The 24,038-nt window shown below is 42.0% G+C and overlaps 1 protein-coding gene across 1 annotated transcript in view; it reads right to left on the bottom strand.

The window, feature by feature from the left end:
• Window positions 1–4,702: 4,702 nt before the first annotated feature.
• The window catches only part of LOC141759806 (cadherin-12-like), a 111,562-nt gene continuing 92,226 nt past the window's right edge, over window positions 4,703–24,038 (bottom strand). Inside the window, exons 8-12 of the mRNA XM_074622202.1 lie at window positions 22,305–22,441; window positions 17,767–17,888; window positions 13,439–13,556; window positions 10,880–11,131; window positions 4,703–6,035 (exon numbers count right to left, since the gene is read on the bottom strand). Coding sequence (XP_074478303.1) covers window positions 5,524–6,035; window positions 10,880–11,131; window positions 13,439–13,556; window positions 17,767–17,888; window positions 22,305–22,441 — 1,141 coding nt within the window. The 3' untranslated portion in view covers window positions 4,703–5,523. The remainder of the gene's footprint in view (window positions 6,036–10,879; window positions 11,132–13,438; window positions 13,557–17,766; window positions 17,889–22,304; window positions 22,442–24,038) is intronic.

Here is a 24,038-nt window from a genome sequence, read left to right as displayed (position 1 = left end):
AGAGGTTAGTGGCCACAAATATATGCACACGGAGATCAGCACATTCCTGTAAAGCAAACCTGTCAGCTTAGAAAGCTCTCGGCAGCAGTGGTGACAGCTTTATTTCCATATGCATAAACACTCTCGGAAATACCCTTAGATGCAGAATAATACAAAGTGACTGGTATTAATTAAAGCACCCATATGCATCAGCACTGCATGAAGTGTGCAATGCGGGGGTTCATTATAAACTGAAGCCTATTCCCATAGCAAACTGAGAAGTAATAACAAAGAGGGGTCTCGGAGATGTTCTGTATTCATTTATTTCAGTTTAAGCAAAGTGTTTGGTGCCTACAACAATAGAAGAGTTCATTCAAAAGGTGCTGTGACAACTCGTCTTTGTTGAATTATGACAGCTGTGCTTGCACAGACTTGTATGACTCAGAAATGCTGTAAACACCTTGATTCACAACCAAACAATGCTCCCATAATTTGAAAGCCTCTGTAGATTGTGACGTTTCCCTTGGTTATTGCAAAGTCAAGTGTTTACCACATCGTTCACTGTGGCAAATTAAGTTTGATAAAATTATTGATAAATGGCTTGTAAGGAAGATGATATTTTGATTTAATGGAGCCACTCTACTCATGGTGGAGTACACTGGCAGTAAAAAGGCTAGAGAGGAAGCTGAACAATGAGACTGGACGGTGCTGTTCACTGGGGCACAGAGGGTTGAACGCGATCCAACACAAACAGTATCAATGCTATCACTTCTTTTTGCCTTGGCTTGTGGTAATAGTAGCTCTCCCCTGAGCTATTGTGTAGATTGTGCCAGTTGTCTCATGTTTATGCATTGGACGGCAGCCTCCACACTCCCACACCCGGCACTCCTCCCTCCTACTGCTGATGTCTCTGTTTAGTCTGTCTAGTACTACTAGGCATGGTGAGTCATATGTGGAAATGGTGTGTTTTGGGAAACACAATGCAACAATAGCAGGAATATAGTGTTTAGTAATCACACTGCCTGCTGTATCAATATAAAAAAAACACTTACACCGAACTGACCACTCACATAGGGCTGCAACCAACTATTATTTTCATTATTGATCCATCTCACTGTTATTTTTTTCAATTAATCGTTTTATTCTATTAAAAAATAGCCCAAGGGTGCTGCCTTACAATTGCTTTATTTTGTCTGAACAGCAGTTAGTATAATGGTAATACTAAGAGTCATACCGGTGTGCTAGCAGCTCTGAGAGGCTTGGTGCTTTGAGCTAAATGCTAACATCGGTATGCTAATATGCTCACTAGGAAGCAGCAGGCATAATTTGTTACCATATTTGTAGTTTGGCATGGTAGCATTTTGAATTAGCACTAAACAGGAGGATCATGGGAATATCATTAGTCTTGCAGGTATTTAGTCATAAAGTATTAGAAAAATGTACCCAATGAGCTCGTTAGATGAAAAGTCAGAGAATTGCTAAAGTGATTAAAATTCTTCCTGAGGAGAACATTTATGTGCATATTTAATTTCATGATAATCCATCTGATTTGTGTCAAGACATTTCACTCAAAACCACAAATGTCGACCTCGAGGTAACTCTAGAGGAAAAGTCAGGGGATCTCCAAAGTCATTTGGATTTATTGCCTGGAAATCATTAATGCCTGTACCAGATCTGGTGCCAATTCATCATGTAGATGTTGAGATATTTCACAAGCATTGGTAAAAAAAAACAAAGCAGCTTGTAATGGTATGAGATAGACAAGAACTGCAAATCCTCACACTGGAAAAGCCGGAGCTTACAGTTTTCTGTTGATCCCCTGAGCGATTAATTGACTGATCATTTCAGCACTATACGCACGTAATTTTGAGAAAGAGAAAGACTGCAGGTCACATTAGTTAAAGAAGTAATAATGAACTGCCAGGTAGTACACAATGAGCATAGCACAGGCCTATATGGTATGAAGGACAGTGGTACAGGAAGGTTTGGAAGAAAGCTTATCTCCGCAACTAAATGCTTTGTTATGAAGAAACAAAAAGTCAAATTCGGAGCAGCATTATTACAACAAGTTCCCAAACTAAACAACAAAAATCGCCCATAGATGTTTCCTGATCTTCAGGAAGACACTGGTCGTCAGTGCCCTCCTAACCTCTTATCTCTGTGGTTAAGGTTAGGTGGTTAAAATAAACCATAGTAGTAATAGAGGTCCCTAGTAGAGGTTTTGTGTTGCTACAACCTCACACTGTGTCCACCTTTGCATGACCACAAGAGGAAAACATAAATATAGGTAATTTTAAGTGAACTCCTGATAAATGCTTTTTTGATGAGGAGAAATTCCATTATTACTCTAGTTGCTTTAATGGTGATATATCATGGTGACTACATTGCTGGTGCCAGTCACAGACAACCATAACTCAAAAGCATAGTACGGGTGTAGAAGTTCAGTTATGTCGGTGTTGTTGTAATTCCTGCTGCCTGCAAGGATCATAGATTACTTAATGTCCATTCAAACACTTCATCGCACATTTACTGAAGCCTGGCCTTGAGGGATACCTATTGGATGTGATCGAGAGAGACAGAAAGGGGAATCGCTTCGCATCCATTGGTAGAGGCTCTGCATTGTATGTCACTGACTGCTTTGGCTTTCATCCAGACCTTCCATTATGTCGTCACCAGACCATGGCAAAAGAGGTCTGAGCTACTCCATTCAATGAGTGGGGAAACAGGCCCATTTTGAAACCTTACTGAAGCCTCGGTGTGTGACTTGTAATTCTTGCAACTTGATTGCCTTTCCTTGGCATGGGGATGTTTATCCGAATCCGGAAACACTCCCTTTAAGAGCATTTGTTTGTTGATTTGTCTGAAGAACACCAGTCAACTGGAAAGTAATTCCTCTCTTCAAGGAAGGTTGTGCTATCTTGTTGGTGGAATTTGGGAAAGAAGTTCACATGCAATGCACGCAGTGCAAATTAAACGTTATGTCTTTTGTTGTAGAATAAGAAAGGTAAGGACTGAAGAGAACATTCCTGCAGCCATGCTAGTGGCTCTGTGAGGGTATATTTTGACTTTCAACTGTTATCAGACCATTAAATGTGCATTATTGGTCGCTATAAGCACCATAGATGTTGGTCATTAGGAGCCTTCTACACCTACTACCTTGTAAAAGTGAAAGAAACACGTTCTACATGTTTTAAAACTGAATGAAATGTTTTGAACACAAACAAAACAGCTTTTTTAGGCTTATGCAACAAAACCATTTATTACGTTTAGAGAAAAAGCATTGCGTTTTGGCTTAAAATAACTACATTTAAAAAGTGAAAGTGAAACTCAATGCTTGTGAACACAAAGACAGCTACATGTTGTTGGTTACGCATGGGGATGTGATCCCTGGTCTCCTGGGTGAAAGCGTTGATACCCCCAATGACCTCCACCTCATATAGAGTTTCACACTGACTACAGCGCCTGACTTCTGCTGTTGCTCCTGTCATAACTACTAAGGTCGCTAGAGGTCGCTGACGTCTTCTTTTCTTCCATCTTTAAGTGACTGCCCATTTAAATTGATGATAAACCTACTTGTGGGTGTAGCAGGCCCCTTCTGACCCACATCTATGAGGCCTATTACTACTGATAACTCATTTAATGACCTGATATCAGTCTAACTGGCTGTACTATGAGCTAAGTGCTACTGTAGCATAAACATATTAACACACTCACAATGGCAATGTTAACATGCTGACATGCAGGTTATGTTTACCATGATCACCATTGTAGTTAAGCATTGTTAACATGATACAGGCTAATGGGATACAAAAATATTGGACAAATTGAAGGTTGGACCTGATGGGGCTGGATTAAATGTGAGGGCATCACATACATTATTGCAATTCATCCAGTGGAGAACATGAGTATCTGTACCAAAGTTCCTCGCAATCCATCCAAAAGTTGTAAAGATTTCACTCTGAACCAAGAATGTCCAATGGTGGCTCTAGAGGACATGTCGGTCACCACCAAAGTCATTCAGGTACATTGTATAGGAACCATGAATATCTGCACCAATTATTTTGCCAAGCCATCTGGTAGATGTTCTGATATTTCATTTGATAATTAAACCTTCTGCTGGTGCTACATCAAAGGTTAGGGGATCACCAAAGTCATTAGGATTCATCCTCTGGGCACAATGATTATCTGTACCAAATTGAATGGCAATCAAACCAAAATGTCAACCTGCTAATGGCACTAGAGGAAAATCAGGGGATCACCAAATCAATCAGTAGGCTTCATCCTCTTGGGACCATTAATGACTGTACAACATTTCATGGCAATCTACTGTATATCTGTTGGGATATTTTACTGTGGACCCAAGTGGTGGACATATGGACCAACATTGCCAGTCCTAGCTCCACAGCTAGCGTGGAATAGAAGGAATAGGTCACTTTAAACTGATCTTTATTGAGATTGTATGTTGTCCTTTGTCCAAATGTTGTGTTTCCTGCTTCAAAAAGACACATTATAGCCGCAGCTCTGTCCAGACTTATTGTTTTAGGTTTCTACAATTCCTCTCTCCAGGCACTGATCAGCTCTAGAGTGCTATGGCCAATTCATACTATTCGCAGACATCTTCACCTACAGTAGAGTATTTTTTTATAATCCAGTGGTGGGTGAGCTTTAAATATTAATAGATCATACATAATGTGAACCAAATAAGTTAACACAGAAAAGGAGCTTTGTCCAAGTGTGGTTTATTTAAGAAAACTGTGTTTATTACATGACTGAACTGCAGTATTTAGCCCTAATATCTTTTTTTACAACTCTAGTACAAGTCTATTCACAGGACCCACCTAACGGAAACATACATTTTCATGTGGGCCTTTTTAATTACAAAATTCCTCGAGTGTCTCCAAAAATAAAAAATACATATTGATGACTGAGAGATAAATAGATAAATACACAAACAAATCGAATCAAACTCAATCAGTCAATAAATAAATAGAACAATAAATAACATTCAAAACATCTTTGGCCAAACTCGGGCCACTTCATTGTCCCCACAGAGTTGACATTGGTCTTGGTAGATGCCTCAGCCAGTCAGAGCACAGTATGCTGACTGAGTCGGCTTAACCTATGGGGTTCTAACGAACAACACTGGATATGTGGCATGAAATAGCGAGTGACAGAACAATTATATTGAGGCACTTTTAAGGATGTTCTAGGAAATGACATTTCCGTGTGTATGCGTATTCCCCAAGAGGAAACAAAATGTAAGACAAGAACATTCAATTGAAAGATAATTGAATGGCTGCTTGGCTCACCTAATCATGTTACCGTATGTTCCCTCATTTTCTTTTTTACAATTTTGGGACTGAGAATGGTAAAGTACCACATAAAATAGAAAACAGTGAGCTGGAAAAAGATGAAAACAGATAACATGAGAGGAAAACAATGGTAAAACGTGTGAGTGTGTGTGTGCGTGTTTGTGTGTGTGTATGTGTGTCGCCAACCAAAAGAACATTGTTACATATTTGCTTTTCCAGTCTGTGAATAACATCAATGTGTGTTCTCCGTGGTGGTAGAGTCCGACTGAGTTTCTGACTGTTCCCCAAATATCCCCGCCAGTGTCTTAAAGCGGGGCCCCCAGTCATTGAGGTAATCGTAGTCCTCCTCGAGGTCTACGGCGAGGGAATCGATGGAACTGAGCGACTCAGCCACGGAGCCATCGCCCTCGTAAGCGTACGTGGCCAGGGAGTCATAGGGCGGCGCCGAGTTGTCCACGTCGTGCTCTGTAAGACGCTGGCTGATGAAATCTCGGATGTCGGCGCTGTCCTGAGAGACGGGCGGCTTGGGACCTCTCTTCAGCTCAGGTTTGACGTCCCTGCGGAACAGGTTCTCTTTGACGACCTTGGGGTTGCGAAGCGTCCCCATGTCAAACGCGTGCGTGTCCTCCTCCCCGCCTCCTTCATCGTCATAGTGGATCACGTTATCCCGGATGTCCTCTTTAGATGACATTAGGGTTTCCTTTTTCTTCTGCCGTCTCAAGCCCACGTAGAGGACCACGATTACTGGGGGAACAAACCGAGAGAATTACATTAGTCCACTGTTGACACACCCACATTACTGAGCCTTAAACACATTTCCTGTCAGGAAAAAGAGATTATATGTCAAAGTATATAGGTTAAAACTGGACTGATGTTATAAGATGTTAGATGCCAAGACGTAACTTTTTAGCCATAACAGCAGCACCTCTCTAGGGATGGCAAAGACCACCTAAACTGAGACCAAGTCATGACTAAAACCAGAGTGTATTGAGACCGAGACAAGACCAAGACTTTGAGGGCTTGAGATCAAGTCAAGACCAAGACCAAGGCACGGTGAGACTGTGTCAAAGCCAAGATCTGACCAGTCCCCCACTGCATAGCACACTAACACACACTAATAAAATAGGGAACATGCAAACCATAGGCACAGTCCTCAAATTGATCCATATTCTCATAAAAACACCCAAAGAAAACAAATGAAGATTTCTCTCCATTCACCCCTTTTATTGCCATTTCATTGTGTACCGTGAGAAATGTATTGATAAAATAATCAAAATGTATTGCAGAGGTGAAGTTTATGTGTGGGTACTTCCCTTTGCTTTCTGTGAACAATCACAGTGATGATGTTAACAAATAAATTGGACAATGCACAGGCAGTTTAGTGATTTCCCCGCAGTTGTGGTCTTGACCAAGAGTCCTCTTTGTCGGAGACCGAGACAAGACCAAGTAAAAATGCAATTAATTCTGAGACGAGACTGAGACCTGTAAAAAGTGGTCTCGAGACCAGATTAAATTACTCAACAAATTTGGGATGGATTGCCATGAAAGGTCCCCAGAGGATGAACCCTAATGACTTTGGTGAATTGTGATATGGCGCCATTGTGTGCTGCACATTTTTGTTTTTTTAGTAAAATGTCCAAAGAACTTTTGAATAGATTGCCATGAAATGTGTTACAGATATTCATGTCCCCCTCAGCAGGAATTTTAATGACTTTTATCCTCTGACATTTCAGCTAACACCACCAGCAGGTCGAAATGCTATTTTTACAAATACTTTGTTTTATGGCCCCATACCCGGAAAACTAATGACATCCCCGTCAGCTCTCAGCTGTACTTTATGTTCATCATTAGCATGCTTACAAACTAAACTAAACATAAAAAAGCAGCATGTCAGCATTGTCATTGAGAGCATGTTAGCATGCTGGTGTTGACACTAAGCTCAAAGCACCACTGTGCCTATAAGCACAGCCTGGAGTATTCTAGATGTCTATGTCCACAGGTATCCTATGTTTCAGCAGGATATAAATTATTTAGTCAAACCCTGCTTCATACTGAGAAACAGTAAATTAAATCCCATTGGAACAGTGGTTATAAGTAACCCAGACATCTAAAACACAGTTTTCCTCCCAGTTTGACCTGCAAATCAAAGCCTTTTGGGAATTAAATGGCTTTTGTGGCTCAAAGCAAATAATGCGTGCTGGCACCATTACATACTTATAATAGATAGCACAAGAACTGCAAGCACTGTGGGGTAAAATTGTACCGCTGAGAATATACCCAAAGCACACAGTTTACTTTTTTTTGCACGCAACCCTTCCGAGGTTGCTTGAGGTTCTGCACATTTTAGATACCGCAGTGCCACAGTGTGATATTCAACACATAATGTTACAATAAATTTCCGTCTCTCCCTTTCTCCTGTCAGTGCAATCTGTCTCCCTCTGTGTCCCTGTCTCTGTCTGCTCTGTGAAATACGCAGTAAAATGTGTTTTTCCTTTGGGTTTTTAATATACAGTCGCATCTAGGCAGAAGAGCAATGACCGGGATGAAACTGGAATCATTCACGTGAAAGAGTCCAATAAATACATTCAGACTGAGAAAAAAAAGGTTTAAGTAGGTCTCTTCCTTTCATCCTCTCTGTATCTCACTTCCTTTCTGCCTCCCTTCACTCCCATGTGATTTTATCTACCTGTTTATAGTGTGCCAGCTCCCCCCAGTGGCACCCACGTAGACTTCAACAACACACAGTTATTGTCGGACACACTGGTTGAACACAGCTTGTCACTGGGTGCAGCCAATCCACTTCAGTCTGGGAGAAACAGCAATGCAGATGAAAGCCTCTGTGCTGGTCTGTTTAATTTACCTCATCATTTCTCCTCACAGGACAACTGGGTCATCCTGACAAATCCTGCACAGGAACTAAGTGGCTCTATGGAAATGTTCTCAGTGTGAGTTCTGATTTTCTCTGCCACTTTCCTTCTCAGGGACAGCATGACAGTTTGGCGTCAGCCTCAGCCTTGGGGGCGAGTCGATTCGAAGCTTTGAAGACATTCCTCTCAGATGAAGCGAACACACCGACACAGCTCTACAGCACACCACTACAACCGACCGTGTGCTTTTATGCTCCCTTACATATGAAACAATGAAATGCAAGCTGATATTTTCACATGAATACATTCATGAAGAAGGATTTATGACAAGGCATAGCTGGAATTTAACAGTGGATTCTTTGCTGGACTGTATATTAGAGAGATATAGAGAAGAGTAAATACAGCTCAATCCAAAGGTCATGGCTACCCTTGACTTCCACTGTTAAATAGGAACATCTTTAACAACCGACCTATCTCATATTCATAATTCCGAAAATGATCCCATAAACCTACATTTACTTCCTCCTCTGCTATGTAGATGAGTCTGGACATTAATAGCAGAGAATGAAGGAGGAGTTTTACAACCATGACCTTGTGGGAAATGTAAAAAGCTGTAGCCTGGGAAGCAGCCACAGGGCAGCAAGATTGGATTTAGTTTATGGAGCCGAGCGTCCCTCCCTACAATTTTGAACGTCTCATTGAATGACCAAATTCGTGTGCGTCCTATAATTAACTGCGAACACCCCTGGAGAGACGCCAGACCAAGTCTGATGGTCAGCTCAGCGTGTTCCGATTCAGGTGTCGTCAAAAACGGCAAAACATTCAAATAGATCTGGCTGTTTAGATTTATGTGTCTTTCAATAAGCTTTAAAGGGGACATATCATGAAAGACCTTTCACTTCTTGTGCAGATACATTTGGGTATCTGGAGTGCCTACCAACACACAAACTGTGAAATAAGACAACAGTCAGTTTTTTGTTGGCTGCCTGGATCAGAAAATATGTGATGCAACAAGCCGTTCAGATCTGGCTCCTCTTCCTATGTCACATGCAGGCTCATTAGAATATTTCGCCCACAGCTTGAGAACTACCTTTGCAAAGGTGCACCAAATTTTTCACACAAGCCAATCAGAGCAGAATGAACTTTTTCAGGAGGGGGTCTTAAAGGGACAGGCGCTAAAACGGAGCGTTTCAGACAGAGGCAGAATACAGGTATATTCAGACAGACAGGATGAGGAAAAATAATGTGTTTTTTGAACATTAAAGCATGTAAACATGTTCTAGTAGAAACCCAAAATACAAGTATGAACCTGGAAATGAGCATGATATGTCCCCTTTACTGTGGGCAACTCCGGATCTGAAGAGTGAAGCCAAGGCTGAAGTGCCTTAAACTTGCATTATTTCTAATAGCCAGCAGGGGGCGACTGCTCTGGTTGCAAAGTCTATGAGAAAATGAGCCTACTTCTCACTTGATTTATTACCTCAGTAAACATTGTAAACATGAGTTTATGGTCTCAATCGCTAGTTTCAAGTCTTCTTCAATACAGCATGATGTTCATTTAGTAAATTATGGTCCCATTTAGAGTCAAATAGACCATAAAGCAGGGGATGCTTTAGGGCGTGGCTACCTTGTGATTGACAGGTCGCTACCACTGAGTTATCCGTGTTTTCATCTTAGGACTTTAACCCTTTCACAGTGTGTTCTCAGTTCATGAAACAGTTAAATTAAGGGGCTGAGAGGCAGGGTAATTGGAGGCAGCAGCTACATTCCTGCCAGGTGGCTCCACCCACTCCCATTTGAGAGTATTGGGAGCGGGTGTGGGGAGCCACACACCTGGAGCTGATCTCCTCATCAGAGGAGACTTGAGGAGTGAGCAGTGTTCATTTTGGTGTGGCATGCTGTGAGTGAGGGCTCTCACTCCCCTAGATCTCCAGGTTTAAATGTGGTTGTTTGTTGAACCGGTAAGTCAGCCCGCGGCCCGGCTAAACTAGCTTTTTTTGTTTGCCAGTTATGGAGTTAAGGCTCCTGAAAGAGTTACATTTTCTGTTGTTCTGGTGGGACTTTGAGTTGGAGTAAATAAAAACCCCTTTTGACCACTAAGCTGATTCTGTCTCTGATTGCTCCACTTCCACTATTTTCCATGTCCTCCGCACAGTCCTGTTATAGTCGCCTAAAATGATTTTATTCAGCGTTCGGTCATAGTTAGATCCACCCTCTCGTGACGTCGGTGACGTCACGGTGACTACTTCTTATATACAGTCTGTGCCCCTTTAACTATGACATCACAAACCAGTCAATATCTAAAGGTAAACATTTGCCTAAACTGTTAGTTGAAATTATGAAGTCTGTTTTACTGAGACACTATTGATTTGCTGGTTTGGACAAAGTAGGATGGACACAATAAAAGAGTGGCAAAGGATAAAACAATTGCCATATTCTCCACAAATATTAACAATAAAGGGGAATACATTTAGGTCAGAAGAGCACACTGCGTACTGAGATAAATAATAATAATAATTTCCTGAAAATAAAAGATAGATTTAATCTTTCATATCCACTTGGAGCTGCCAAAGTGTGAGGATCCCTTGTGCTTTAAGTGTTTAAGATCAGAGCTGTAGCACTAAGGCAAAACATATAACACCCCCCTGTTTCCTTTATGATTATCAACGATTCGGTGCTGCGATAAAGAGTGTTTACAAGCCAGAAGACAACCGGTCTCACCTAACAGGATGATGATACATAGAAGGATGGCGACCAGAGCTCCTGTGCTGAGGCCCACGGGAAGAAAGATGGCCTCGGCGCTGCAGGTTAGCAGGGAACCATTTGATTCGCAGCCACATACACGGATGGTCAGGGTGCCGGTGCTGCTCTTAGGTGGGTAGCCATTATCGTCAATCACCACAGGAAGCAAGTAGATCTCCTGCAAACGCCGTCGAAAGCCACTCCGCTTCGTCACGATTCCAGCTGTGTTGTCTAGACAAAGGGGAAAGAATCAAAAAGAAATCTTGATTTTTTTTTTCAAAGGGTTTTTTGGTCTTAGATTAAAAGAGTCTTTCAAATGTTCATGAAGGGGCCTGATGTAGTGCAGCAAGTGCTTATTCCTTGATCTATACAGGTTAGACAGTGTTCTCACCAAAGCTAAAGAAAATACCCCCCCAGTATAACCTCACATCAATCAGACAAACCTCTGAGCTCCATTACAAGTCTGGAGGTCCAAGTACGAGAAAGATAAAAACTATTCAATGTCTGATAACTCTTTATGTTTGATATCAAATCCTCTCCAAATGTGCCTCCCTGAACGTGATGAGAAACTGCAACGTATCAAAGAGTTGTCTTATCAAAGCTCTCGCCGTTTTACGCTGCGATAGAGTCTAACCACACCCAGTACATCATTCCCTGAAACACTGCAAAGCGTTTCCTGTCTACCTGCTACGTGAGAACTGTTGGGATCAGTTGTTATTTTGTTATCTCCGTGTGCAGGCGGCGTCACTCCAGAGAAACAGCAGATTAGCAGTGAGAGATAATAGATACAAAAACATAAAAACACACAAAGGGAACAACTTGGGAAGACAGCCAGAGGTGTGAGGACGGCGGAGTGGAATAGAGGTCGACAATGCGTACCGCGGAGAGGGAATGTGTCAGGTTGGACCTGCCTGGTTCTGTCCGCTACAGCGAGGCTGTCTGACCCCTGTCAAGCCGGGTTTGTTCCTCTGACGAAGCCTGGCACTTTTTCTTGACAGGAGGTCAGGCGTTTTAGCACACCTTGTATGTTGTGCACAACTGTGATCTTGTTTTGTGCTCTCTCTCCCTCTCTTGCCGAACCTGTCCGCGGTGCCCGTGGTGTTTGTGTTTCCTGTCCCTGCCTATCAGATCTCACTCTGTATCTGGAGAGTGTGCTCGCGGGGCCCAGGGCGGTCAGGAAACTGCAAGACAGTGTGTCCAAAAGGTAAAAGTGGATCAGAGGTTCGGACCTGGGCTTGTCAAGGATGGAGAATGCATTCGCTTCCCTGGCCTCATCCTGCCATGTCCCACTTTTCATTACCCGTCTTTCTGGTTTGACTTCAAAGGGCTCGGCCGGTGCACACTGCAGAGTGTCATATATGCCCTTATCGTAAGACAACGTCCGACTGCATGTGTTTAACTTATTTTTAGCACTGGGACATGTAAGCTTTCAGCAAGAACCTTTTCAAATAGCCAATGATTGATCGTGAGAGGGCGGTTGCCCTAATTCCAATATTGCATGTAGATATTGGAGGGTTAATGGATTTATTTGTTGGATTATTTGCCCTCAACTCCACCTGCTATTATTAATATTCTATAAATTGATATTTTCATCATTATCAAGGCCACTTTCAATATAATTTACAAATGTTTTAAAGCTATTTGTTGTTGTCAGTTGTTTCTTTCATGAAAATTATTCTATTTACTAGCTTTTTATCTTATAAACTGTAATTGATTGCAGGCATCATTTCTATATCTTTCATACAGCTAAATTGTAATTTGTCAGTTATAAAGAGCAACTTTTCAATGCTGAGAGTGATGTGGTTTTCATAGTTTAGAAGATGAAGCTGCATACATTTGGACAAAGTGTGACTAGATGATACCTCATTCATTGTTTGATGTCGTTCTTCGTTTGTTTATATTAAGAGCAGTACTATGGCAGCGAACAATTTGCCATAAAAAGATATAGAGGAGTAATGTCTACCTGAGCAGATAATGAAGTCAATCTCTCTCTATGTGTGTTGTAATCTGAGCTTCTCTGTGCTTTGTTGACATAGCCGGGCTGGCTGCACGTGCCTTTTTGTGAATGCGAGCGTGCCCCAATTGCAGGCCCTCATGGCCGCCACTCTGCACTGCTCTCATACGGCGGTTACAGCTGATAACGCCGTTCCGACCCACGCCGTCATCGTGGAAACGTAGCGCCCACCCTCCAGTTCCTCCTCAGGTTAACACTGTTATCTCTGTTATCAGTGTTGCCGTTGTTAGCACCGTTAGCTGCTAGCCGCCGGTTCAGCTGTCACTATGTTGAGAGCTGTTGAGAGGCAACAGATATGTTCTGAATTTGGTATTGAGCACCTTTAATTATTTATCGCTTGATTCTTTTTTGGGACATTAATATGTTGTTTTTAACATTTTACTTTAAGTCTGTTGTTTGTGCTTTTATGATAAACTTTTTTATGCTGCTGTCTTGGCAGGAACTCCACGGGAATATCCTGGGAAAATAAAAGTATGGGGGAAAAAAATAATAAAATCTCCATATCACCAAATAGACAAACTTACTTCCAAAGTCCCGGATGGTGAAATTCTTGTTTTTTACGTCGTCCTTTGGTGATCTGAAGGAGAACTGTTGTCCAGCAGTTGGTAGATCCTGGTCTTTTGCACTGAATGTCTGAATCACCTGTTAAAAATGAAAATAAAAGGCATGTTCTTTTATCATAAAAAAAAGGAAGGCATTCATCTTTCACTTTTAGTTTTAAAGTCCTTATGGTCTATCGGTGTATGTGGTACACTTGCAGACAGAAAATTCTGTGGATTTGCAGTTGGAAGGTTTTGTTTTGAGTAGTTGTTTCAATGTCAAATGTTTCTTTTTTAATGGAAAATAAAACTCCTACAGGTCAAACCAGTCTGGCAGAAAATGTGAAATTATTCAACACCGAACAGAAGTGTCAACTAGTCCTCAACCGACTGCATGTCAGACCTGTCAGCGCCGAAACAAGGCAGTGAATTGTTCTCTCTGTAGTCTGGGATACAGTCGCTGAGCACTTGATTGATAACTTGTTAAAATTTCTAGATCACCTCAACACATAGTGTGATGGATTAAGTTAATTCAGAACTGCTGGAGCTTGTTGGAGAGTCATGAACAGGAACCAGTTGTTTTATATTGTTCTTATACTGCATTGCATCGTCTCAGAGCACAAGGGCCTTCCCAAAATAACCCACAAGAAAACCAGAAAAAGACACAATTTGATCAATACAACACCTAATCATGTCTTCCACAGCACTTCAACAAACTGGATGACTTATGTGTTAAAATGTGTGAAAGCATTTACTGAAGCAACATCGAGCCAAACAACAACTAACTTTTCCACCCTGCTAGACACAGACTGCTGACTCAGTCTGTACCAGACTGCTGACGGCTTCCTACTTTCTTCTATTCCCCAAACGTCTCAGAGCTTCATCTGAAGCCGGCTGTCCTGTCACCCCAGCTGTGCTCCCGGTCTGCTCTTCCCCGCTCACTGGGCTTGACCTGCCGGAGACCCGATGCGTCGGCCCTGGATCCCCCCACGTGCATGACGAGCCACCAATCAGCCTCTCTGCCCTCTTACATCGCCCCGACTATGTTGCTCTCACTGTCTTTCCCCGCTCACTATTTGAATAAAATTCCCTCCAGAGGAGTAAACCTGACACCAGGTGTGATGAGTGCTCTGTTGTATTCCCCACAGCAGCTGTACACTTCACACTATTGATTTCCAGCGACCAAATTAGCTCGGTGATGAATAAATCTAGAGCCGCAACTAACAATTACTTTCACTTGCATCAATCTTTTATTTCCGTGTATCAGTTATGTCAGAGATAATAGCTAATGTCCATCAAAATTGACCCTAAAGTGATGTCTTAAAATTGCATGTTGTGCGGGCTGTCCCAGAGGAAGAGCTGTTAAGTCACATACTGGAAAGCTGCAGAGTCCCTGATGGGTCCATTCCAGCCAGACAGGGATCTGTGTTGCATGTCAAACTCCCTTCACTTACGGTCAAACTATACTATACACTATTGCACAGTTGTAAACATTCCAAATGTGTCCCAATTGATTTCCTGTTGCAGTGTATTTGAATGGTGTCAGCTGACAGGAAGTAAACATGGACCCAAGCACCTAGCAATGCAATTACATTGAAACGGTCTATAAACTGCACAACAAAGTAAAAAAAAATATATATATTAAATTTACAATAACAGAAAGAATACTTTTTTACTTAATAAATGACAAAGGATTAATCAAAACTGTCAGTAATTAATCATCTGTCGATTGGCCAACTGTAAAACAAATAATAATAATTGTAAATCTAATTTTATTGTCACAAATTGTACATAGCACACATTGAAATGTATCTACTGCATTTAACCCATCCTAGTATATTAGGAGCAGTGAGCAGCTACTATACAGTGCCCAGGGAGCAGTACCTTGCTCAAAGGCATCTTGGCAGTGCCCAGGAGGTGAACTGGCACCTCTCCATCTACCAGTCCACACTCTGTACTTGGGCTGTGCGGGGACTTGAACCAACGACCCTCCAGTTTCCAAGCCCAACTGCCCAACTGATTAATCAACAAATAATTTCAGCTCTAATAAAACTCCTAATAAATATAATTAAACTCTAGTAAAGTCAAAAACATCAGACACTCGGCAGTTACATATTTCCGCCTCTGGTATAATGGTATTTCCTTCCTGCAGCTTCAGAAAATCACTCTATAGAACTTATAGAATTATCTGTGTAAATATTATTTCAATGCTATGCATATGTGTAGTGCAGTATATGAAACTGTCTATCATCAGCTTCAGCGCTAAAGAAGAAGAAGGAAGAAGGCATACTTTATTAATACCTCAAGGGGAAAATAAATTCCATCCTAAGTGTTTGGTATTAGCCTTTAAAAGCCATAATGTTTGTTTGATTTTCTAATTACGCTATTAATTATAATCTATCGCGTAAGAAATGCTCTTTTTCTTGGACTCAAAAGTGCTTCCCACCTCTTCTGGATCATAAGTGGAACTGTGGCTGCTGTAACTGCTTATTACTGGCTGCTATTGTATATGTTAAATGGCTTTAAGTGTATTCTGCTTTTCGCACTCAGCTGCATTGTGAATTAAGCTAGATAAGAGCGCCAGCTAAATGCTGTAAATGTAAATGTAATTATTCCAGCATAACAAACTGATTCGGAGGGTTAGCATTTCAATGTGGCATTATACAAAAAAGCCTGTGGAAGGAAATGCATTAAAGAGCGAGGAACACATAATAGCAGTGGCTGTCCTTAAGTATTTCTAATACGTGGAACTCCACAGCAGTAAATATTCTTGTTTTATGTTTCCTTTGTGGTTGCTTTTTCTCATTTCACACTTGACCAGTTGACCAGTCAGGACTGTGAGTGCAATAAATAATAAAATAAGGAAACATTCTGCTGTATAACTTTGCCACAGCCATTTATTTGTATTAGAACACCTCAGTTTAAGGCCTGCAGCACGCTCCTTCCTGCTCTTCCCACACATCAACATGAAAATAGTCAGATGCTTCTCTTGATCGGATATGACCTGGTTACTGATTATTTTCCATGGGAGGTCGTGGCACAGCGTGAGACACTCCAACACAAGCGGTTTGTATGTTTTTCAGCAGTGTGAGTGCAGATAATTATCCAGGGAGACGTGTGATGGATTTTACAAGAGGAGGATCTGCAATTCTTTATCATCCAGCAGCTGTGCACAACACCTGGTGGAATCCTGCTGTGGAAACACTGGAAGAAAGCGTATATTCTGCACTTGAGGGCAAGGGAGGAGAGAGGTGATGCCTTTTGAATACAAGGCACATATTGCATGATGATTGCAGCTGATCAGAATATAAGGCTGTGGTAGAAACTTCATGTATAGAATCCCATTAGAGTGAGCAGCTCGTTGAAAGAAAAGGTTTGCAGGGCCTTTAAGAGAAGTAGTTATGTTTGCATTTGGGATTTGATTTGTTTAGAATCCAGCATCAAGTTGGCCTCAACCGCCACTTCTAAGTGTCTTGACTCTTAAAGACTGAAAACACGACCAAAATCACATCCAACTTCCTGTTAGGAAGACAGTGATGCCTTCAAATGCAGGGAACAGCCGTTGTTTTGATTGCAACAGGCCCGAGGAGCAGCGAAAAACATCCTCAGTGTGATGAGGAGTCTACAGCAATTTGATAGACTGCCAAAGAAGCTGTTCTCTGCGAACGCTAACTGCATATAGATGCTGGTTAATGGGCTAATTTACAGGCACAGGTGGTTTACAATGCGCACAGGCAAATTCTCCACTGCATCTCAAATATATCATCTGAAATGTACTCTAGGTTGCTGATATGCAAAGCGCTGCTGCTTTATGATTGCTTCTCTTTGCTGAATCGAAGTCTACGACACAATTAGTTCGGAATTTAGATTCATACTCTGTGCTGAAAGGGTTTCTCTGCAAGCTCCCTTTGAAATAAAAAGTGACCTTGAGTAAAACACTGGGAATCAACCTTCTGTAACGTATCAAAGTGAGAGCTAAATATGTGTATTTACTACAGCAATATGGTGTTCGGAAAAAGCAGATGAATTATCTCCCTACACCTCGAGATCAGTGTTTATTTCTGCCCAAGTGTAAACATTGACTTTATGCCAGCCTTAATAGAAATCCACACATTTTCAGATTCAATTTAACACTTTTCAACAACCGCCTTGAAACCATATCAGTTTTATGGGAGGAAAAACAACACTCCAATCAACAGTTGTCAACTCACAGGAAGAATCAACACGTCTTAACACTAGAAAATGTGTTGTGTTAAACGCCATGAATGCATGATGATGTGTGCACAGGAAGAGGCAAGGGAATGTGGAAGTACCTGTCCCATTTTGGAGTTTTCACACACAAAGGTCTCATAAGGACTGGCGAGTTCAGGTGGGAACTCGTTGATGTCCAACACATGGACAGTGACGGCCACCCGACTGGTCAGAACTGGACTGTCTGGAGAAGAAAAGACAACAAGTGTTTCAATAAAGTGACACAAACTGACAAAAATATATTAATAAATATTTTTTTTTTCACAGCACTGACATCATGTGGATATTGAAAGTACTGCCATCATGTGATGAGCCAAAGCATAAAGGTTTATCACTGTTGCAGTAGGTGGTTAAAGAGGCTGTCATGCCCGAGTGTCCAGTCAAAGCGTCCTTGAGCGGATGCTAAACCTCCTAACTGCTCGCCCACTGTAAGTCGCTCTGCTTAAATGCGTCTGCTGGAAAAACCTTTGATGTGTCTGGAACATGTCGATGCATAAATTGCACCCTGACGCTGCTGTTTTATGGCGCTTTTGATTGATGATGTAAAGGAGAATTAAATAAAAAACACACAGTAAATGCATCCCATGCGCTGCCTACAAATAAAGCACGCCTCGCATTATGGAATATGGCTCTTTGGAGAGGATATTTTCCTTTTTTCTGTTATGGGTTTTGGCCATAAGATGTGCAGCCCATATTAATTATAGTGTGAAAGCCCCCTTGAGAGGACCCCACTTGAATCCGGGGTTGTTTCTTACAATGTTTCCTCACTGCAGGGGCACAACGGGGAAATGTTCTTTTTGTGCGAAAGCCCAAGTAAGGTAAACTTTATGGATTTGATGTGGGAATAGGCTTTGCTCTGCAGTGGGGGGCTTAGTGTGCACTTGTTTGTGTGAATGCCAGTGCATGGGTGCGTAGGTGGGTGGGTTTGTGTGTAGGTGGGTGGTTTAGAAGAATGCAGGATGGGGGTGGGGGGATCTGTAGAGTCGTCTCAAGGGGATTGGAGACGCATCCCCAGCTCAGTTACTAACCTGTCTCTGACCTTGATGGAAAAAGCAATCTTCCCACCGAGGTAAAAATGACACTGAGCATGGGATTTGCTGCTTTGCACTGACTGAACTACTAACATTGATGCTCCGCCAGCAAAAATACTGATCTTTTCTGTCGTCAAGGTCCTGGATTCTTTGGCCTCTAAAAAGTTTGAACGACTTCCAATCTAGATCGATGAAATGTGTAAAATGTCTTTAAAGTCCCAGGATTCTGGATACAAGAGGTTCCTCCTCGTCTCATCTCAAAAACTCATCCCTATAACTGTTGACTGCCTCTCAGTGTGTCATCAGTGATATATCTTTCAGCCCACTAGATGGAGCAATGGTATCATGATTATATTCACATCTTGACCAGTGTCAGCATTTCAGCCCAATAACAAATGCTCTATTTATTTTATTGAAACAGAATTCTGTGTTGCTACAGAATGCTTCGTTGGTCAGCCATAAAGTTGCCCAGCTTTATACTGCTTTTCTACTGGATATTACTTTTTTTGATTGAGCTCATTTTAATAAAAACCCAATCAACCACGCAAGCAAGCAATCAACCACAGATCTATAAAATGTGCTGCAACACAGAGATATATACTGCGGTTAGCAATCTGTTAAAAGTGCAACTGTGGACAGAATAAGTAAGTAAACTCGCAACACAAACTCCATCTTAAGTGTGAAACCGCACTCAATTGCTGTAAATAGATAGAACGTGTGCCTCCTCATTGCCTCCTGCCAAGGTTATTATTGCATTTGATAGCTCTTCCCCTCTCTTTGACTCCTAAAAATTGCCACTGGGCTTAAATGCCAAAACCGTTAATTTAACCCCGGCTCTTATTTAGCACGGCTTCTGCTGTGCTCTGTGTCTCAGGAGAGCAGCAGAGACTGCTCTCATTTTGCTGCATGACTGCAGTGTCTAGCAATGACCGGACAAATCTCTGAGGCTTTTTCGAAGTCTCCAGCTCAGGTGTTGCACTGATCATCGCAGAGTACACATACCCTTTTTTTTATTCAAGGAAAATGTCACCCGACAACTCACATTGTCGGATGTTTTCCTCGGAGACATTGTAATGGGGAATAAAAGGTGTGGGTGGATAAATGTTGAAAAGCATTAGCAGCAAGGACACACAGTGGATGCAGAAGCAGGTCAAATCTGGAGGTCTGTAACAATTTATTGGAAACCGCTGTGCGGGGCCAAGCGAGAGTGCTCAAGACTGTAGAGAAGTTGGAACATTTTTTACTGTGCACGACCTCTCCTCATACAATGCATTATTACTGTGGGTTTTCAAGGTATCTTGCTTCAGTATTTATTACTGCTCTTCATGGTCTAAAACCCGACTAACAGACAGGCAACATCCCAACGATGCTAATAGAATGCATCTCAGAGGAGCTGTAACAGCTATCCAATACTCCGAACACAAAGTTCTGCCAAATCTCACCCAAGGTCAAAAACACATTTGAACTCACAAGTTGGGACACAAACTCTGGGGTGCTGGCTTTATCTCTATCCCTGTTGCACCAGTTCAACACCGGCTCAGGATATGAATTTTGTTCTTTTTTCTCTCATGGTGAAAATTAGGGCCGGGTATCATATAAAAAAATCACAATACCAGTACCAATACCGGTACCCTTAAGATGCCGATACCAATAGAGTACTTTATTGAATACCCATCATGTGAATGGAAGCTGTGTATGTCCCACTGGCTGTCTAACCGCCGCCGCACTGCACAGCCCCCATACGGTGGTTACCGCTGATAATGGTACGTGTCCACGGGGGAGTTTTTGGACGCAAGGGATTGCTTCGCTTCCCAACATTGGACACTTGATAGGCTTTTTCTAGACACTAGAGGCACCTGATTGGACGAACACTTTCCCTTGTGGGCTGCTGCTCCCAGCTTTCAATCTGAACAAACATGGCGTCTGGTTTGGAAACTTCTTTTCTCTCAGATTACGAAAATAGCTCAACGAAATGTGTTTTATGCGAGAAATAAGCCACGCAGTTGCTGAATCTGTCTTTATTTTAGATCGACAATGGTAAGTTTAAAAGTTTCTTGGGAGTTTCCAGAAGCGGCGGTCCCACCGGACGCCCCCTGATTTGCAAGTAGCCTAGACCTCAAATTTATGCAAATGAGGAGCAGCCAACGTGATGCCCCATCTTTCAAATCCCTCCGGCGAGCGTGGAAGGGACGGATCCCGTAGACACGTACCTTGACGCCCTACCCATGATGCCATGGTGGCGGGACCGTGTTGTTGCAGAAGCGTAATCCCCAACCGTTTGCTCTGTTAGCACTGTTAGCTTCTAGTCGCCGGCTTAGACATCTCCGTGTTTATAAAGCCATGTGCAGGCAAGCAATCCATGCTGTATGGGTTGTAGCTGCTTTGGGCCAATCACACGTCGCAATAAGTCAAAGAATGCTTGCCGTGATTGGCTGCGAGCAAAATCATACAAATAAGTATTTTTTTTTCTAGATCCTGGCACAAACAGGATCAATTGCAGGTATCATTTGACTCGAGACATTTTGATACTACTTTGGTTATTTTGGTCGATACCGTAAAGGCATTGACTACCGATACCCAGTCCAAGTGAAAATAGTCTCTAGAGGGGAACCAGAGAGTGCAGAGGACTGGATCAGAGGCTGACTTGGGGTAAAGTGATAATAAAGGAATGGATCACATGTGGGCGAGGGCAACATGTGCAGAATTACTGCTTGATTCCGGCTTCAAGTATGATAAACTGAACATGCAACGCCCCTGCCCTGTAAAACCACTGTAAATCTCCCTCCTCCCACCACCCCGTATCCTTTCAGTCTACCTCATCCTCCACTTCCTTGACATTTCTACACACAAGCCACACAAAGAAGCACACACACACACATTGAAAACAGAATTAGCATGTCACTGCCATGACCTTGAGGGGAAGTGAGTAATATCAGTTTCCAAGGCGACAATGACTCAAGTTTTAACAGCCCATATTTCACAGTCTGTCCTAATGAATATACAGCGTGTAATTTTGATTGAGCACCAGCCTGCCTCTGGGATAATGACTTTGACGGTTCTCAGCAGATTTGATGACTTGATGACGATGGATTTGCTTATTTATCCGGAAATTTGCCCCACTTCCTTCATAAAAACATAATTAGCTTGATGACATGTCTTAAAGCCACAGCTCCGTGCTAGTTCCCTCTTTCACAACATGCTGTGACGGCGGGCTGCATCTGCTTGCTGTAAAAACTCTAGAAGGTTCAAATTTTACTGCGGTGTAAGTAAAAGTTGACTCTGGCAAGACAGGCTTCCTCCCAATGCCAATGTCATCAAAATGTGTTGGAAAAAAAAGATAGTTAAAAATGAAAACAGAGTTGGGGAGAGTATGCTATAGGAGACAATGTCCTGAAGATACATCCCTCTGGGAGAGCCATCATGGTTTATAGTCACCTATAAACCTTTCCAGCAAAATGGGATTGAGTATTGACTTGAGTAAAAGTGTGTTAAATCCTTCACACAGATTATGGCGGGGGAAGGACAACGACACCTGCATGAATCACAATTGATCTTGTTGTCATACTCACTAAGTTTGGTCGCCACGACGGAGATATTGTGCTGGGCGATGCTCTCTCTGTCAAGGAGTTCATTTGTGGAAATGGTTCCCTCCACTGGATCAATGTCAAAGTAGCTGTCCAAGTCGCTCTTCCAGTCGATGGAATACCTGGAAGAAAATGTTTGTTTAATGACGTCCATTTCCAACATAAACCAGAGAATTAAACCACAGTGATTTTCCCCTCTGGGCTCATGTATATGAGTTAGGTGTAATATAATGTTGGCGTAGCCTTCATTACTCATTCTGAATGGTCATTTCCAGAAAATGTGCTGAGGATCGCACATACATTCCAATCTTATAATGGGGCACATGTACTTTGGCCATGCTGAGCAAAGAGTTTTCTTGGGGAATGTAGATGAATTTTAGGCTCCGTTGAAACCGTATCAATCTCGCAGAGCCGATGTTCAACAAAAGGCATAAAATGTTGGTTTGGTGTCTGAGAACAGAGGGTACAACGTCCTCTCTGAGAAAACATATCTTTGGTCTTGCCCAGTCGCTCTGAATGCAAACTATGGAACACAAAAGAGATCTGAAGCCAAACAGCATGCCACTGACAGCGCCATTCATCATGTCATGCTATTTGATCTTAAAAGGCTATTTTTCATTAATAATTTTGCGATCGACTGACGAGTTCCTGGAGGAGAAAATATGCTGTTGTCCTTTATTCCTCTTCACAAGGAGGTCAGAGGGTTTGGGGGTTCAGTGCCTTGCTCGTGGGCACTTGGACTAATTGAATCTCATGGGCTTGACTCTGGACTTTCCATGTGAAGGACAGCCTCTCTATGCCACAATCTGCCTTTTTTTCTCATGGCAAGCTATTTGATCTTAAAAGGGTATTTCCCATTAATATTTATCATGCTTGTTTTTACACTCCAGAGCCTCAAACTGGACTTGAGTCATTAATAGAATGGGGCCTAGCATATATTCAAACCCCCAAGTCTTTAACTGTAATGAGAATCATAACAAAACCAGATTTTTTCTTTTTACAAGCTTTGGCTCCAACAAGTTTTCTGTTTTGATTTTGATTCGTCCGCGTCCTCTCTGTGTGGCGCGCAGCCTTGAAGTGAACATGATCGTGTCCAACATAGTTTAGTGTGAGTTTCTTTGATAAATATTACAGCCGAACTCCCATCAAGAGTTCAAAAGATCAATGGTGCACAATTTTTCCTCAGGGCACAACCGCTTTTTTAGGGGGGCAGTGGTGGTGTTATTGGAGTCAAGCTGCTATACTGAAGTGTACGTATCAGTGTGGCCCAGTGGTTTGACAGACTGCATCGTAACCAGAATGTTACAGACTAAATCACAGGGTGTGAATGTTTTGAAATTTCCTTGAGCAAGAAAAACAAACCACGGCTTTTGCTATCGAATGGCAAAAAAAATCGTTCAGAAACTACATTTTTTTTGTGTGTTCATGCGAGATAGAAAAACATCAAAAATGTTTTACTTGTAATGGGTTCAATCTCTGAGATATCTTTAAGGAGAATAGAGCTCATCAACAGCTGTGGGAAAGAAATCACAGATCTAAAGAGTCTACTTAAGCTCAACTTGGTACTGAGAACTGCAGATATGAAAATTAATTATGGCGTTATCTCCTACTTCGAACTGCTGCAATATTAATTCAGTCCAGAGAAGATTACACACAATACACAAGGTGGTTTTAATAAATGTTTTAAGGGACAATTTGTGTTTATTCTCCACAGTTTTT

This window comes from Sebastes fasciatus, chromosome 21, assembly GCF_043250625.1.
Source record: "Sebastes fasciatus isolate fSebFas1 chromosome 21, fSebFas1.pri, whole genome shotgun sequence".
Classification (NCBI taxonomy): Eukaryota; Metazoa; Chordata; class Actinopteri; order Perciformes; family Sebastidae; genus Sebastes; species Sebastes fasciatus.
This window is presented reverse-complemented; position numbering and strand designations above follow the sequence as displayed.